The 17,488-nt window shown below is 48.5% G+C and overlaps 1 protein-coding gene across 1 annotated transcript in view; it reads right to left on the bottom strand.

Moving 5' to 3' along the window:
• Positions 1 to 17,488, bottom strand: part of MYO1D (myosin ID) — a 169,651-nt gene that overhangs the window by 79,906 nt on the left and 72,257 nt on the right. The window contains exons 16-17 of the mRNA XM_071450741.1: positions 17,238 to 17,445; positions 2,872 to 3,095 (exon numbers count right to left, since the gene is read on the bottom strand). Of these exons, the coding sequence (XP_071306842.1) occupies positions 2,872 to 3,095; positions 17,238 to 17,445 (432 nt within the window). The remainder of the gene's footprint in view (positions 1 to 2,871; positions 3,096 to 17,237; positions 17,446 to 17,488) is intronic.

Genomic DNA, 17,488 nt, shown 5'->3' with positions numbered 1-17,488 from the left:
AGATTTGGATCATTTGTCCTTTGTGAAAAATGTGTATTTTATGATTGGCTTTTCACAATTATTCAAATGAATATTATATGTGTTATGTTAGAAAGTTATGCTAGATTAATTTTTTAGTAGTGTGTTAAATATAGTTTTAGGTTATAACAAAATGTTAAAACAGAAACTATGCTATGTAAGATACTTTTAAAAGAAAGGACTCGCAGCGAGATAGCAGCCACAGGACACCTAAATCTTTCAGAGAAAGAGAATTTATTGCTCCCTTATCAGAAGAAATGAACTTCTTCCCACCTTGCTCAGCCATGAAAATGCCTTTAGGATTAAGAGGAAGAAGCTGACACTGACCAGACAGAATCCTGTGTTTGAATGGAATTTATGCATCATGGATGAAGTGTATGAATATGCAACAGGCTGTTGCTTTTAAGGGTTAATCCTCCGTTAATGTGGGTCCTTCTTCAGGTTCGTGCTGCCCAGAAAAAGGTATCCTGACTGTCTGTAACTCCTTGTTTCTACTGTCTCATATTGTCTTAATCCAAATTGTCCAAATTTTTATTACTCTAATTATATTACTATTTTACTCTAATTATATTACTATTTCACGCTAATTATATTACTATTTTTATAACCATTTTATTACTATTGAACTTTTAAAATTTTCAAAACAAGTGACTGGCGTTTTTCACATCCTCATATGAAGCCCAGACCTACCCACTAAAGCAGCACAGAACCTGAAAAACACAAAAACTAAAACCTGCAGCAGCTGTGCCATGGGGGGCTGTGTCTGTGTCCCTCTGTGAGCCTCTCAGGAACCCTCGGCCAGTCCTGAGTTGGCAAACAAGGGGGAGACACTCTCTGTGCCCTGAGGGTACTGAGGGCACCTGGGCTGGGGGCAGACACTCTCTGTGCCCTGAGGGTACTGAGGGCACCTGGGCTGGGGGGAGACACTCTCTGTGTGTGCCCCGAGGGTACTGAGGGCACCTGGGCTGGGGGCAGACACTCTCTGTGTGTGCCCCGAGGGTGCTGAGGGCACCTGGGCTGGGCGCCTTTGCAGCAGGAGAGACTCCAGAGACAGCGGTAGATGATAAAGGGCCGACTCTTAGCAGGGGTTAATCCAAGGTTTTATTAGGATCCCAAGGGAGCTCCTGCACCTCAGGGGGCTCCTGCCAAGAGCCCCGGGAGAGGTGCCAAGGTTACATTTAAAGGGAGGTGGAAACCCAAAGTAGAGAACATTTTACCAACCAATGAGTGACCCTAAGGGATGGGTACTGGGGGATGGACATTTAGGACAGTGTATGGGGCAAGGCTTGGGGGGCTGACCCCTGGCCTCTGGCTCATCACTCCACGTCCCAGACCGAAGCCTCTAGATGGAGGGGATGGGAGGCTGAGTGATTGACAGAGAGCCAGGGTGGGGGTTTGGGGATGGTCTCATCCTGGGAGAGGGATTACACAGGTAAAGGGAGGGGGGTACAGACTGGGATAAACCATTTGGGAAAACATGGGGATACAAAACAAAACTACTTCAAAGTATTGCAAAGTATAAAACCACACTAAAACAGGTGTCAGAGCATTGGGGGGTAGGACAGCTGGGACAGACGGAGATGAGAGATCTCTGCAGCCAGGTCAGGAACTTGGGGTTTATTGCAAAGGGCCTGGGTGCAGGGCCCTGCTGGGAGCTGCAGCCACAGCTCAGAGCAGGACTGAGAGAAGAGAGGGGGAGAGGGAATGAGAGGGTAAGAGAGTAAGAGGGGTAAGAGAGTAAGGGAGTAAGAGAGTGAAGTTCCCATTCCAATACAATAAATCTATTTCTGTCTTGAATATTCTAATTCTCACTAACCAATCTAGTACAATACACAAATCCTATAGCATTTACATACAGCCTACAAGAATTATTACATTACCATACTGTGTTACATTTTAAACCCTAAAAACTCCTCTTTGGGCCCCTTCTGCCAAGCTGGCAGGGTCTGCTCTGCCCCTTGGGCCTGTCTGCAAGCAGAGGGTGTTGCTCCATCAAAAGGGGATCACCTTCAGTGGCCACACCATTGTTTTCCAGTTGTTCAGTAACTGAGGGATCTCAAAGCTTGCTTTCATTTCAATCTCGCTGATGGTTTCCATATTCTCAGAATCTTTTGCCAGACAATCATATTTATAAGGCTTTCCTGTTTCATCTTCTGCTGCAGTGTGATGTATTAGCCTGTCTCAGTTATCCTGGTTCCTTCCCCAGGTGTGCCAATACCCTCTCCCTTCCCTCCCTTGCCCCCACTGAGTGCTGTCCCTCAATCTTGGCATTCCAGAAAGGGCATCGTGTGATTGGTGAAGTTCAAACGATGCCTCTCAGCCCTGGGGACATTGGGCTATTCAGGTGTCATTTGTCCCTTGAGACTTCCCCTCCTTTACCTGGTTGGTGGGATCCCTACCCATTCCCTCCCCCCTCTCCCTGGGGTTAAAAGACACAGCAACCACACGGTTTGGCCGTTCTGTTGGAGCTGTTGCTGCATTCAGAGGCCTGTGTGCCAGGAATAAAGCTCTGGATCAAAACCCTCCATCAGAACCAACTCCTTTCCTTCACCTGGCCTTGAAGCCTCTCTGCCAGAGGTAAACCTGAGCTCCTGCAGGCCTGGACTTGTCCCAGGTGCCAGCTGCAGCATCCAGCCAGCCAAAGGTGTCCCTGAGGTGAAACCACCACAGCTGCCACCCTTGGTCAAGCAGCAAGGGCCAGACAAGCCCAGGCACGTTCCATCCAGCTGTATTGGTATTTAATTCCAATATATTGTCACCCAACATGGCGCATGAACCCACGACCCTGAGATTAGGAGTCTCATGCTCTCGGTGTTTAATTCCAACAACCTTCCCCAACAAACAGGGCCGTACCTGTGGTAGATGTCCTGCAGGGCCTCCTGGAAGCGGAGCAGCACCTTGGGCGGGGCGGGCCAGGGGATGGAGCGGCCGCGGTCGGGCAGGTCCCGCACGCCGCGGAAGCGCCGCAGGAGCTCGCGCAGGTGGGCGCGCACCTTGTGGCGCCGGTAGTGCCGCACGATGGTCAGCGCCGCCCGCGTCCGCCGGTAGCGCAGCCGGGCCAGCGTGCCCCGCCACACCTGCGGGGACACACAACAGGGTTGGTGGCTTTCCACACCCTTCCTGTGCTGCACGGATTTATAATTTTGTTTCGAGGGAAGGGACTTCCCCATCCTGTAAGCAGAGTGTAGGAGCGTCAGGGGGGGAGGATGGAGATGAGAGATCTCTGCAGCCAGGTCAGGAACTTGGGGTTTATTGAAAAGGGCCTGGGTGCAGGGCCCTGCTGGGAGCTGCCAGGCACAGCTCAGAGCAGGACTGAGAGAAGAGAGGGGGAGAGAAGATGAGAGGGTGAGAGTAAGAGGGGAAGAGAGCAAAAGGGCAAGAGAGCAAAAGCTTAAGAGAGTGAGGTTCCCATTCCAATACAATAAATCTTCTTCTGTGTTGAATATTCTAATTCTCACTAACCAATCTAGTACAATACACAAATTCTATAGCATTTCCATACAGCCTACAAGAATCATTACATTACCATACTGTGTCACATTTTAAACCCTAAAAACTCCTCTTTGGGCCCCTTCTGCCAAGCTGGCAGGGTCTGCTCTGCCCCTTGGGCCTGTCTGCAAGCAGAGGGTGTTGTTCCATCAAAAGGGGATCATCTTCAGCTGGCCACACCATTGTTTTCCAGTTGTTCAGTAACTGAGGGATCTCAAAGCTTGCTTTCATTTCAATCTTGCTTATAGTTTCTATATTCTCAAAATCTTTTGCCAGACAATCATATTTATAAGGCTTTCCTGTTTCATCTTCCCCAACACAGAGGAAGTGGCATTCCCTGGTATTCCCCAGGGATCCATCCCCAACTGTACACACCCTCCAATACAACCCACCAAGCAGAAGACTGTATTTCTTTTTCCTTCCAGAATTGAACTGGAAGGATAACGAGCCTCCCTGCTCACCATGGGCCCCCGACGAAGGAGAGAAATGATGAGGAGGACTCCATCCTATCAGAATGCTAATTAATTACTTATTATACTATATTATTCTATACTATATTACTATTAGTTATTATTCTATTCTATTATGTTATATTTTATTATATTATAATATATTATATATTATATATATTTATAGAATATATAGTATATAGTATATAATATATTATACATATTATTATATAGTATACATAATTATATTATTATATTATGTTATGTTATATTAATTATGTTATATTGATTATATTATATTATTTTATATTATTCTATAATATATTATTCTATAATATATTATTCTTACTATATTACATTACATCTGAACTGAACCTGCCAAGCACTCAACCCTGCACACACTGCACAGAATCTCGAGCCTGTCAGCAACAGTCCTGACACACACACACACACACACACACCCACCAAGCAGAAGACTGGATTTATTTTGCCTTGCAGAATTGAACTGGAAGGATAACGAGCCTCCCTGCTCACCATGGTTCTGTCACAGACTTTATTTCCCTCTGAGAAAGATCCCACAGCACTGCTGGTGCACATCAAGCCTTCCATCTACAGAAGGATTAATTAACTACCCAAGGCTGTTTTCATCATGACAGGTGCTCTGTGAAGCTGATGTCAGAGGCTCTCCTGACAGCTTCACTGACAGTCCTGCCATGCAGCCCAGAAAAGCTCATGCAGCAACCAGTGCAGAGCTGTGAGGGGCTGCTCCTCTCTAGAGATCCCAAGTTTAAAGAGAAACACAGAGCTTTTGTGAGTATCAAATCCTTGAAAAGCAGGATCTCTTCTCTGAACCTCTGTCAGAGTTCTCTCTCCTCGCTGTCCCTGTGGGGGATGTCTCCTTTTCCCTACAGACACAACCCAGGGTGCTCTGGCTGAGCCTGGGCAGTTCTTCAGCACCCAGCACTTCCTGGAGCACCAAACTCATCAGTGGAGCCCATTCCTGTTCTCACACAGCAGAACAGAGCCCAGACCCTGCACAATCCTGCCCACACAGACCCACAGCATTATAGAATGATTTGGGTTGGGAAAGACCTGAAAGATCCTCCAGTTCCACCCCTGCCATGGCAGGGACACCTCCCACTGTCCCAGGCTGCTCCAGCCCCAGTGTCCAGCCTGGCCTTGGGCACTGCCAGGGATCCAGGGGCAGCCCCAGCTGCTCTGGGCACCCTGTGCCAGGGCCTGCCCACCCTGCCAGGGAACAATTCCCCATTCCCAATATCCCATCCAGCCCTGCCTTCTGGCAGTGGGAGCCATTCCCTGGGTCCTGTCCCTCCATTCCTTGTCCCCAGTCCCTCTCCAGCTCTCCTGGAGCCCCTTCAGGCCCTGGCAGGGACCCTGAGCTCTCCCTGGAACCCCCCCTTTCTCCAGGCTGAACATCCCTCCTGGGGGAAGGTGTCCCTGTCCATGGCAAGGGGTGGGACTGGATGGTTTCACTGTCCCTTCCAACCCCAACCACTCTGGGATTCTGAGAACAACCCAAGGAACTCCATGGCAGCCTCAGCCCCTGCCAGGGCTGCTCTCAGGGAGGGTGTGGGAATAAAGAACATTTGGGCATTTCAGTGGCTGAGGGAAGAGCTGGGGAAGCAAGGCAGGACATGGGACAGTGAAGGGAAAGGCAAGAGCAGGAAGCACAAAAGCCACAGCAGAAACTGAGCACAGCAACCAAACCCAGGGAGCTTGGGAGAATCTCATCCCTGTGTGCAGATAAAATAATAAACAATATTAAACTTAACAATAATAAACTTATTTATTTCTTGAGGCCATTAGAAGAGAGGAAGCAGCTCCCCCTGCACACGTGCTGTGCTCAGCAGTCACTCACCACACTCAGTTACCACTGTGGTTTTAGCTCAGATCTGGTGCAGCTTCAGCCATGCAAAGACCTCAGAGCTGCTGGGAAGCTCAAGGCTCAAAGCTTCCTGCCTAAACCAGACTTGCACAAGGCCTGGATTTCACCCAAAATGTGTAAGGCTGGATTAAAGCTGGCATTTCCCTGTCTGAGGGCAGAGCAGGCTCTGAAACTCTGAATTTCAAAGAATCACCAGCTAGGATCCAAAAACTGAGCATCCAAACAGTACTAGGGAAATTTTTTAAAAGAAAAGCAAAGAAGATTTGGATTGCTTGAGATAGTTAAACATAGACTGAAGTGACATAAAATGTACCTGTGTAAGGGAAGTATGGACAACAAACAAAATCAACTGGGCAAAACCCTACTGCCAATTTCTCGTATTTGAATTTAGTAAGAACAGAAATGAGGAACAAAGGCCTCAATGAACAATCCTTGGGTGTTACAGAGGGTCTCAAGAAAAGAACACACACAGTAAATCCCTGTAGGCTGCTCAAGACTTTGCAGAGCCTCACTGCTGTCAGCTGCTCCCTGGACCACTCAGATACAGAACAATGTCTTGGTTTTGTTTCCTTGGGCTGGAAGCAGCCATGCTGCTGAGGGAAGTCTCTCACTGTGGTTACTTCTCCCACCAGTCAGACATGCCTGGAACAAAGGCTGGAACAGATTGCCCCCATGTTGTATCAGCTGCATCGCTGCAGAAATTGGCTTCACAGCAAGAGGTGTCACAATTGTACAAACACTGGCCTCCCAAATCCAATTATCCAGCTCAGACATGCCCCTGGCTACACACACAGCAAACCATTAATGAAAAGCATGTTCTCAAATCAAGTTGTCATAACTGGAGAACCCCCTGCCAGTGAGGACCTTCCCTGGCACCACGGCAGTGCCTCAAAGGTGAGGAAACAACAGGAAGGACAAACTTCTCCCAGGGAACAGGGGACAAATATTTTCTAAATTAACTGTTTTTCTGGCTTGATGTTTGTTTCTTTTTTCACTGCAGCTCAAAGAAGCCCCTCAGTAATGCTGAGCTGCCACGGTGACCTGGCTGCCCCATGGAGCCTTCCAGAAACATGGAATGGTCAATCCTGGGGACAAGAGGAGGTGTCAAAGCAGAAACCTCCCTGTTGGGCAGGTGCTTTGTGTGGCTGTGAGCAGCAGGACAGAGATCAGACAAACAAGGATCACAGAATCCTGGAATCACAGGATGGTTTGGGTTGGAGAGACCTTAAAAATGATCCAGCTCCAACCATCTGCCTTGGGCAACCTTCCACTGTCCCAGGTGGCTCCAAGCCCCATCCAACCTGGCCTTGGACACGTGCAGGGATCCAGGGGCAGCCACAGCTTCTGTGGGCACCCTGTGCCAATGCATTTCCAGAACAAGCAGCTGCAGGAGGCTGAAGTGCTCCTGCCAACTCACACCTTCCTCAGGTTTGAATATTGGGAGAGCTCTACTCAATGCACCTTTTCAATTCATAACTCAAGAACATTGAGCCCTGTAAAATGAAATTAAACAAATTTCCAGAGAGAGACTTACCCAGCCTGTAACAGATTCTCCTGTTGCAAAGGTCCTGCTCTGTTGTGTGCTGGGGGCCAAGGAGGGCCAAACCCCAGCACAGGGATTTGTGCATGCAGGGTTCTGCTTCTCCCCTTTGTGCCTCTGCACCCAAGGTAAGAGCCAAGGGATCTTCATGCCCAGGTCCAAAGGGATCCAGTAGATCATCCCTCAGATCTGACAGCCACAGGCACCTCAGAATTCCCACTTCAATCCAGCCACATCCCAGCCAGCTGGGGGCATCAGAACAGAGTAAAGCAGCCTGGGATGGCAGAGCCCTGGGCCATCCCTCCCACAGGCAAGAATAAATCCATCCTTCCCTTTCCCCCTCCTGTGGCTTTCCCTGCTGGTTAACCTGACTTCCCATGGGAATGAGACTGAAGATCTGTCCCTGCCTGACCTCCTGAGATTGCCCTGACAGCTCCTGAATCCTGAGCCAGCTCCCAGCCAAGCTGACAGAGGAGCAGGAGCCTCCACGAGGCAAAGTCTCTTTATCTTTCAGGAAAAATCAGCCACAGGGCAGAAGGAGCCTGAAATCAGAGTGACATTGCTGGAACAGCTTCAGCTCCAGCTCCAGAGCCATCTGCCTCCCCAGATCCCAAACCCCAACCAGCAGACACAGAACCACCAGCCAAGCACCACAGGCACAGGAGCCCAGGAGGCTCTGGCAGCATCCCAGAGGGATGGGGCAGTGGAAATGTGTGTGGGGCACGAGGGGGGGGGTGGAGCATGCCATGGCTCCCAAACAAACAATTTGATGGCAGTTTTCCAAGTGACCCTCTGGAGCAGCCTCCAGGGCAGTGCCATCCACCAGAGCTCAGCCCAGGGACTCAGCAGGAGCAGAGGGACCATGTGGCATCTTCAGGGTCTCCAGGATGAAGGAGGAAATGAGAATCTGACTCCATGTTCTTAGAAAGCTAATTCATTATATTATATTATATTATATTATATTATATTATATTATATTATATTATATTATATTATATTATATTATATTATATTATATATATGCTATATATATTATATAGTATACTATATATATACAACATATATAATATATATATAGTATGCTATACTAAAACTACACTAAAGAATAGAGAGAGGATACTTGTAGAAGGCTTAACAAGATGCTAATTAAAAACTTGTGACTGCGTCAGAGTCCTGACACAGCTGGACCATGATTGGTCATTAAGTAAAATCAATTCACATGTTGGATAAAAAAAATCTCCAAACCCATTCCAAAGCAGCAAAACACAAGAGAAGCAATCAGATAATTATTGTTTTCATTTTTCTCTGAGGCTTCTCAGCTTCCCAGGAGAAGAAATCCTGGTAAAGGGATTTTTCCAGAAAATGTGACAGTGGCAGGACAGGACATGGAGGGGATTGTCCCCAGGAGGAAAACCCAAGGAGACTTTGGGCTTGGGGAGGGAAACAACAGCAGCATGTGCTGATTCCTCATGTTCTGATTCCTCAGGGAAGGGCCCATGAGCAAACCACAGACCAAAGCAGAGGCAATGATGATTATGTTGAAAATGGAAAGAAAGTGAGATTTTGGGCTTAAAAAACTCCAAATAGCACCATAAACCAAACAACAAACCAAACAACGTTCCCCTCTCCAGCTCCCACCCATAGTCTCTCCTCACCTCTTTCAATGCCTTTGCCTTCTCTAAGCTTTGTCCTCCTAAAATTCAGGGGAGGAAAATGAAGAGGGCAATGGAAATCAGGACTGAAGGGCTAAGAGAGGGATAGAGAGAAAGGAAAAGGTTGGAAAAACAAAGTCTGAGCACAGCTCAACCTCCTGACCATTACAAAGAATATTCATTTCTACACAGCTGCCCCCAGTGAGGGAGTTCCTTGCTGTTCTTTCTTCACTCTCCAGAGACCTCCTTTGCCAATTCCAGTGTTTTAAATGGGATGTTTCATGGAAACATGGAAACCCATGGAATCCCAAACCCCAGCTGGAAGGGACCTTAAAGCCCATCCAGTGCCACCCCTGCCATGGGCAGCTCCCACTGTCCCAGGCTGCTCCAAGCCCCATCCAACCCAGCCTTGGACACTGCCAGGGATGGGGCAGCCTCAGCTTTCCTCCAGTCCCTTTTATTGCCTCAGTTAAGGCCAAACCAAGGTGGAAGTGACCCCTGGGGCCACGAAAAGCTCCAGACCAAGGGATCTCCTCCTGCACAGCCCTGGCTTCAGTGATCCCAGCAGTGTTCCAAGGGATGATCCCACTACTCCCAGTGCAGCAGCTGCTTTGGCAGCTTCTAAATCAGGGACTTGCACAAACAGCATTCAGCCAAAGCAAGAGACATATCCCAGCTTAAGGGAAGCAATGATTTTTTTTCCTAAAGAATATTTGATTCACTTGTTTTTTGATTAAAATTTAATAAATTAAAATTCAGATGAATGGCAGGGGAGATCTGAACATACCTTTAGAATCAGTTTAAAAACCTCACTGAGCTTCCAACAGAGTTTCTAAGATTAAAGAAACCTCACATCCAAGATCACATCCATCACCTCAGCAGAACATAAATCCTCCACACCCATCTATGCATTACAGCCTTGTCTGCAGGCTCTTCCATGCTCTGAATGTGCCATCAAAAAATGAGAAAAAAGGGAAGAAAGAAATGAAAACAATTAGTTGGGCCCTGCAGAGCACAGGGAAAGGCAGCAGAGCAGCCAGGGTGGGCCCAGGATGCAGCCTTGCCTGTACATCTCCCATGGAAAAAGGGATAATCTAGATTTGACCTAGATGCTGCAATCCCTGGGAGTGCAGAGCAGAACCCACACAGCTCCCAGTCCAAACACATCAGTGAGCAAACAAATGCCCAGGATTCAGCACACAAACCCAGCTTGGCTAAATTAAACCCCAGAGTGGTATTTTGGAGCAGTTCTGCAAGGAGCCAAACCTTGGGAAACTCCTCCATTCCTGCTGCACCACAAACACCTTCTCCCACCACCCTCCTGGACTGCTCCATGATCAATATTCCATCTGTCCCAGCCCATGCTTTGCCCTCCAGGCAGCCCCAACTGGTGAGAAACAAAGAATTCATGCAGGCACAAAGCTCCCTGCTCAGCTCTGGAGGCTCTCACATGGGCAGGTTATTAAATATTAAATAAACCCCAGCCCTGACTGCTCCAGAGGGGCACCTCCCCACAGAGCTGGGCTGTGATGGAGGGGTCAGAATGGTATTTTGGAGCAGTTCTGCAAGGAACCCAACTTTGGGAAACTCCTCCATTCCTGCTGCACCACAAACACCTTCTCCCACCAGCCTCCTTCGCCCAGCCCGGACTGCTCCATGATCAATATTCCATCTGTCCAAACCCATGGTTTACCCTCCAGGCAGCCCAACTGGTGAGAATCAAAGAATTCATGCAGGCACAAAGCTCCCTGCTCAGCTCTGGAGGCTCTCACACGGGCAGGTTATTAAAAATTAAATATTATTTACGTGCCAGCGCAGAGGGGCCTTGGAGGAACGCTCCCATCTGCAGTGCCCCCAGCCCTGCCTGCTCCAGAGGGGCACCTCCCCACAGAGCTGGGCTGTGATGGAGGGCTCAGAGCTCACTCACAGCTCACTGTGATCTGCCTTCTCCTGGTTTGAGTAAATGTGGATCCCATCTAGGGTTTAAATCAAAGGCTCCCTGTTGTCCCAGATCACCTCAGAGAGCTGCTGCATCTGCTGACAGCTCTTTTCTCTTTCCATAAGTCAGCTGAACAATGTTCACTCTATTGCTTTGCTTAATAGCAACAATATTCCACAGGCTGGAAACAGAGAAGGGTCCCACTCTGAGATTAATTAGCTGGCACTAACAAGAGTGTGTTCAATAAAGAACATAAAAATCACCAAAGGAGCCATGCTCCAGCAGCTCCCAGGTGTGGGATGCAGCCACATCTCAGCTCCAGGTTCCTCCTGCAGCTCAACCAACACTCCCCATGCTCTGGGACAGGGAGGAGATTCCCAACCCTGGGAAAGCTCCCAACTATTCCCCCACATGGAGCTGCTGGTCCTTGGGTGCCCTTTGTGGTGTCCCATGGGTCTGCACTTTATTAATCCAGGAAGCCCAGAATCTCCTGAAGGAATTGTGGTTTTTGCCCTTTTTTACACCACACTGGCAGCTCTGTCACAGCTCAAAGCAGGCTTAGACACCTTGAGGTGCAGCAGATCAGAACCTTTGAAAAGGTGGAAAGCTCAGGCACAACAAAAGCTCATTCCCCCCATGATAACAATGTGGAAGCATCAGCAGCAAGGGCTCAATCTGCTCTTCCCAATTTGCCTGTGGTACACATGGATGAGCATGGAAAAAAATCCTCTGCAGCTGTGAAAGGCAGAGAGAGAAGCTGGAATGATTTACAGGATCAGAGCCACCAAAGGTTGGTTTAACCAACTCATCACAGCACAAATGTTCTCTCTGATGCTGGCAAAAGGTTCAGGGAAGAGTTTGGGGTTTTCTTTGTGTTTTGTTTTTTCCCCACCTGCACTGGAAATGATAATCCAAGCTTTAAGGTGGCTCCAACAGCCAAGAAGCTCCAGGTGACCCAGCTGGGACACCAGACCCTGGAACAGGCTGTTTCCCTGCTCTCCATACTGCATTTTACACAGTGGTGCACACTCCCAGCACCCCCTCTCCTCCTCTCTTGCTCAGCAATAACTGATATTTATGCTTATTTAGGTTACAGAGTGTTCCCACAGCATTTCCTGGAGCAGAAGGACATCAAGAAGGTATCCAGGTGTCCCCAGGTACCTGCTACTGAAAGGGCAGGATCCAGCTCTCCTGCTTTTCCCCAACAGGCCAGACCCCCATTATTGCCATTCCTCTGAAAGCAGCTGAGCCATTGGGGGCTAAACTGGCAGAAATTCTCTCTTTTCTTGCAGTTTCTTGGTAAGAGGTAAAGCATTTTTAAAATGCTTTGGCATTTTCTAGGGTGGGCAGGGTGGATTTTTTTTGCCTCAATGCCTTCCCTGGAAGCAGGCAGGGATGCTCCAAGCCCAGGGAAGGGGAGGAGCTGTGGGATCAGTCAGTGTTAGTGCAGGGGATGGAGCCAGCTCTTCCTCCTTCCCTGCACCTGGTCCTGGCAGCTCCCAGCCCCTGCTCCTCAGGAAGGAGCCACAGCATCTCCTGCCACAGCTCCTCCCTGCCAGAGCTTCTCCAGATCAAAGCCTGGCTCCAGAATACCAATCCAAGTGACATTATAGACCAGCTCCTGCTGATAGCCTGGGGTCCAGAGGCAAACCCACTTCATCCCTTCTGTGTGGGTCACTGGCCCAAGCCCCCACTGGCTGCTTCTGTCCCTCCATAACTGTTGGGAAGGATGAAAGTTTGACAAGGAAGTCTCACAGATGCTTAGCAGAAAGATTTTTAAATGTGGAGTCTGATGAAGGAATAGAGATGGAAGCAAGTTTTGCTAGAGAAGAAAAGAATTGCTGAGCCAGTCTCACTGGATAACCAAGGAGGCAAAGGATCTGTAAGTTAGAAGGGGTTTTTATGGCATAGAGCAAAGGATAAACCCACCCCAAACAAGAAGATGTTTTTATCAGCAGAAAGCACAGGCAAACAAGCCTGCTGGTTTGGCAAGTAGAAAAAAGGTCTCAAATTTTTCCACTGCAAGAAAACTGAAAAACAACTTCTGGCTTAAACTGTGATGTACTGACTTTGAGTGATTGGAGAACAGTAACATGAATATGGTAATTACAGCAGTTATGATGGGCTATAGATAATAGTTAAGGTATAGATTGGTTCTACTGTATGGAGATGCTCAGCAAAGAAAAGTATAGAATGCATTGTGACCAAAAGAAAAGTAAATAATGCAGTGTGACCAAAAGAAAAGTAAATAATGCATTGTGACCAAAAGAAAAGTATAGAATGCATTGTGACCAAAAGAAAAGTATAGAATGCATTGTGACCAAAAGAAAAGTATAGAATGCAGTGTGACCAAAACCAAAGGGTCTCCAGGCCTGCCTGCAGCTGGAGCTGACAGCTGTGGGCACAGCTCTGTCACCCATGACCCTGGGCTGCTGTAACCTCTTGGATGGAATAAACTGCATTTTGGATACAATAAACTGCATTTTGGATACAATAAACTGCATTTTGGAGAGCCTCCTGGAGTCCCACATCCCTCATTTTGGCTCTTACACATAACCTGTCAGGAATCACCTCCTGTGTCCATGGAGGAGCTTCCCCGTGTGCCTGAGGCTTCCCTGTGTCCTGAGCTCCCAGGGCTGGTGGGGCTGGAGCGGGAAGGCGGAGCAGGGAATGGTGACGGGAATGGTGACAGGAATGGTGACACCTCAGCCACGGCTCTGTGCTGCTCTCCCTGCAGGCTGGGGAGCGTTGCCATGGCGATGGCAGCTCCCGAGCCTCTGCCGAGCCCATCTGGCTCCAGGGACACGCTGGGATGCCCAAGGACACCTCGGGATGCCCAGGGCACGTCCCAGGGCCGGCCCTGCCCCCGTGGCTGGGCTGTGTCCCAGGAGGGGCAGGGCTGCACTCAAGGACATTCCCGCTGCTTCCCTGCCAGGCAGGAAGGTTTCAGGAGCGATTTCCATGTGCAGCTGTGCCGGGCTGATAAAATGCCACCGAAAAGTGGCAGTAAATTACAGTGACAGCAGCCATCATCTGCACAGCCCGCACGTGCCGCCCGCCCGGGCTTTCTTTCCCGAACAAAGCTCTGCTCTGCACAGCTAATGAGCCTGTGGGAGCCTTTCCAAGGGCAGCAAAAGCAGCAGAGCTTCATGGCAGCTTTTCTTTTTTTTATATTTTATTTGCATGATTAACATTAGAGCTGTTCCATTTGCATTCAGGGTGACAATCACAGAGCTGGCAGCAGCACAGGTACAGCAAATAAACCCTAAAGCATCACATGAAGCAACCTCAGCTGGGGCTCCTGGAGTGACCCTTTGGTGTGATGTCCCTGCTGCCACATGGGGTTTGTGACACTGGACACAGCTCTCACTTGCTGAATTCTCCTGGAACCAGCAAGTTGCCACAGTTAAATCACATCACATCTGCTCACTGACTGCAATGGGGCAGAAGGAAATTTACAGCCTGGGATCTCACTGACATTTTACCACAGAAAAAAAAGGAGCCTGAAAGATAAATCTAAAGGCAAAGACATCCCAGAGATGTGGAACAAAGGAAAGTAAAATTATCTATTTAAACTAGAAGTCAGTTTTAATTCAATTGAAGCAAACTGGTAAGCACCATTACACAAAGGCAGCAGCACTGTTTGGAGGGTTAAGGGTCACTGGATGATGAAGCTCTCCAGATAATTACTGAGTCCCTTCTGGAAAGCCTCGTGATTTGCAGGACAGCCATAAGCCACAGAATACACATCATTAAAAAAAGAGCTGCTAAATGTGGATTCTTTCACTTACACTCATTCCTGTGCAGAGGAAAACACCCCTGGGCCCCAGGCTGGGATCAGCTGCTCTAAGGCTGCTCTCACATCTGCCTCACTCGTGTCACACAAGTGCCCATTGTCACAACACCACATTTCATCTCCTCTTGTCTTCCCCTTTTCCTAAATTACAATTTGAGGAACTCCAATGCAACAGAAGGCTCAGTTATTTAAAAGAAAATCAAATCCTTCTAGATGTGCTCACAGTTTGTCTCCCTCAGCCTTTGATGCTCACAGGCAAAACTACAGAAGGAAAAAAGAGCAAGAATTAAAGAAAGAAGAAAAAGAGCAAGAATTAAATTTCCCTGTGAGTTGTTAATGAACAATTGAAAGCAAGTTGAGAACAGAAATGACAGGCAAAATTGCCTTGATGCTTTCAGAGCTCAGAGAAGGCCTCATCAGATCCCTCCTCTTTGATTTCTGATTGTACCTTTTCCAGCACTGCCCGGCCCCATCTGCCAGCAGCAGAGCCAGGGAGGGATCCCAGCCAGGGCTGGAGCTCAGTTAGCAGGAAACAAGAGAAACACTGAAAATGGAGACAAAGTCAAGCTTTTTTCAGGTAGATATAACACTGTACAAGGTCTCTAATCCATACCTATAGATACCAGCTCAACACCTTCTCTTAATAAAAATTTAATAACCATTTAATGATTCACTGAGAGTTGCTTGGTTTAGCTGTGAGTTCCAGGACTCTGAAAAGCTCCTCTGCATCCCCTTGCCAGCCCCATTTGAGAGCCTGGTTAAGAACCTCCAGTGAGTGAAAGCAGAGAGGGTTCAGCTGCAGGGAAGGAGCTCCAGGAGGACATCCAGATTTCTCCAGAGTCCTCAGGTCCTTCAACACTGGAGAAGGAGTTTGTCCTTTATGATCCTTTATGAGGTAAGTTAGAACTCCCTGGAGATTTCTCACAGAAAAATAACAAAAAGATGCCTCCATGTCCTGCTGCAGTCCTCAGGTAGACTCATGTTGGTCCCCTCCCACCCCAGGGACAGCAGGACACAGGGCAGGGAGGTTTGTGAAGCCACAAACAACGTGCACCAGCGTTTTAATTTCTATCACTTTTGCTGACTGTGGCAACAAGGAAACCCCCAGAAGCACCACAGTTATTCTACACCTGATGCCACACAAACCCACTGCAGCAAAACCCTTTGTGGAGCAAAGGAGTTGATCCATTACACCTAAGCAGGTTCTTTACCTTCCAGGGGCAAAAAAATCCTTTGCCCTGCTGTTTTTGATGCTGAGCCCACTCCAGTGCCCAGCCCAGACAATGTAATTCTGGAGCTGGCAGCAAACTCACAAAACTGACAAGTTGCTGTTAAAATTGTGCCTCTCACTGGATTTATCTGAAGGAGGAGTTTGGAGCTCACTGAGCCATGATCTGCTCCCACAGCAACACAGCCTGGGGCTCTGAAATTATTCTCCAGTAGCTGCACCTTGCAATTTCCAAAAATGTCACCCCTCAATCGCTCCCTGGTTTAATATGAAAGCTGAAGTCACCTGGGAGCAAGCAGTTCCCCCTGCAGCTTTATCCACAAGGAGCTCATTAGCTCACCCCAGTCCTGGGGAGAAAGAGACTCTGGGTTAGAGCTGTGGCCCTGGGACCTCCCTGAAAACATCCAAGGCAGGAAATTCCTCCCTAGAACCCCTGGTGAGCATGGGGGAAGCACAGTTAAGGATCCAGGAACACCTCCCAGGGGGCATGGGAGCACCAGAGATCAGCCCCAGGCCAGCCCAAGAGAATAAACCAGATGGAAAAGTGCTCCCCTTCCCAGAGGAGGAAGGAAGAAGAAGATGTTGAGAGTGCAAGGAAGCTCAGCAGCAGCAGATGCTCAGAACAGGGAATAAAACTCTGAACCACAAAGCTCAGAGAAAGGCAGGGCCTGCACCCTCCACAGCCCGAGCTTGGCCTTTCCAGAAAAACTCAGTGCACACAAAAGGTGCAGAATTCCCTACTAAATACAAACCATTCAGCACAACAAATACCAAGAGACCAACCCTAGACTTGATGCTTTCTGCTCCCATCCTGGTCAAACTGGTTGGGTTTCCAGACAGACCTCGGCAGGCCAGAGAAAGAATGTTACAGATAAGAAATAATAAACAACTTTGAGAACAAAACCAGAAGAATCCTGACTCCTTCTTCAGCTGCTGGCTGGGAAAAGAGACTTGAATGTACCTCAGAGTCACTCTGACCAGCAGAGATGCTGAGAAAGGATTTTTCAGAAAATATGACAGTGACAATGAATAAGCTTTTAGGTGCTACAGCTCCCACCACACCAAGGCTCCAGAGAGCACCATGGAAAGAGCCCTCCTAAAAATATCCAGCAGCAACCAAAGTGTAGAAGTCTGGAATCTATGCAACAACAGAGCCAGAAAGGAGAGCAAGGGTGGTTCAAGGAGCTTGGGCTGAGTTTCTGAGGCAGTGGAAGCTTTACCTTCTGCAGGAAGAGGACGATCCTGACGAGCATCTTGGCGTGCAGCTCCTCCAGGGTGAAGAGCGTGCGCGGCGTGCGGATGAAGAGCTTGGTCTTGCCGTAGGCCACGTCGTGCTGGAAGCCGTGGCACTCGATGAGCTTCCTCACTGCCTCCTTGTCTGAGGGCAGATCGTGGTTGGGCCACGTGAACTCAGAGATCATCTTGTACCTGGAATGAAAAGGGACCATTACAAATGTGAGCTTGTGTTCCA

Source organism: Agelaius tricolor, unplaced genomic scaffold (assembly GCF_023055355.1).
Source record: "Agelaius tricolor isolate 1412-34295 unplaced genomic scaffold, bAgeTri1.0.p SCAF_31, whole genome shotgun sequence".
Lineage (NCBI taxonomy): Eukaryota > Metazoa > Chordata > Aves > Passeriformes > Icteridae > Agelaius > Agelaius tricolor.
This window is presented reverse-complemented; position numbering and strand designations above follow the sequence as displayed.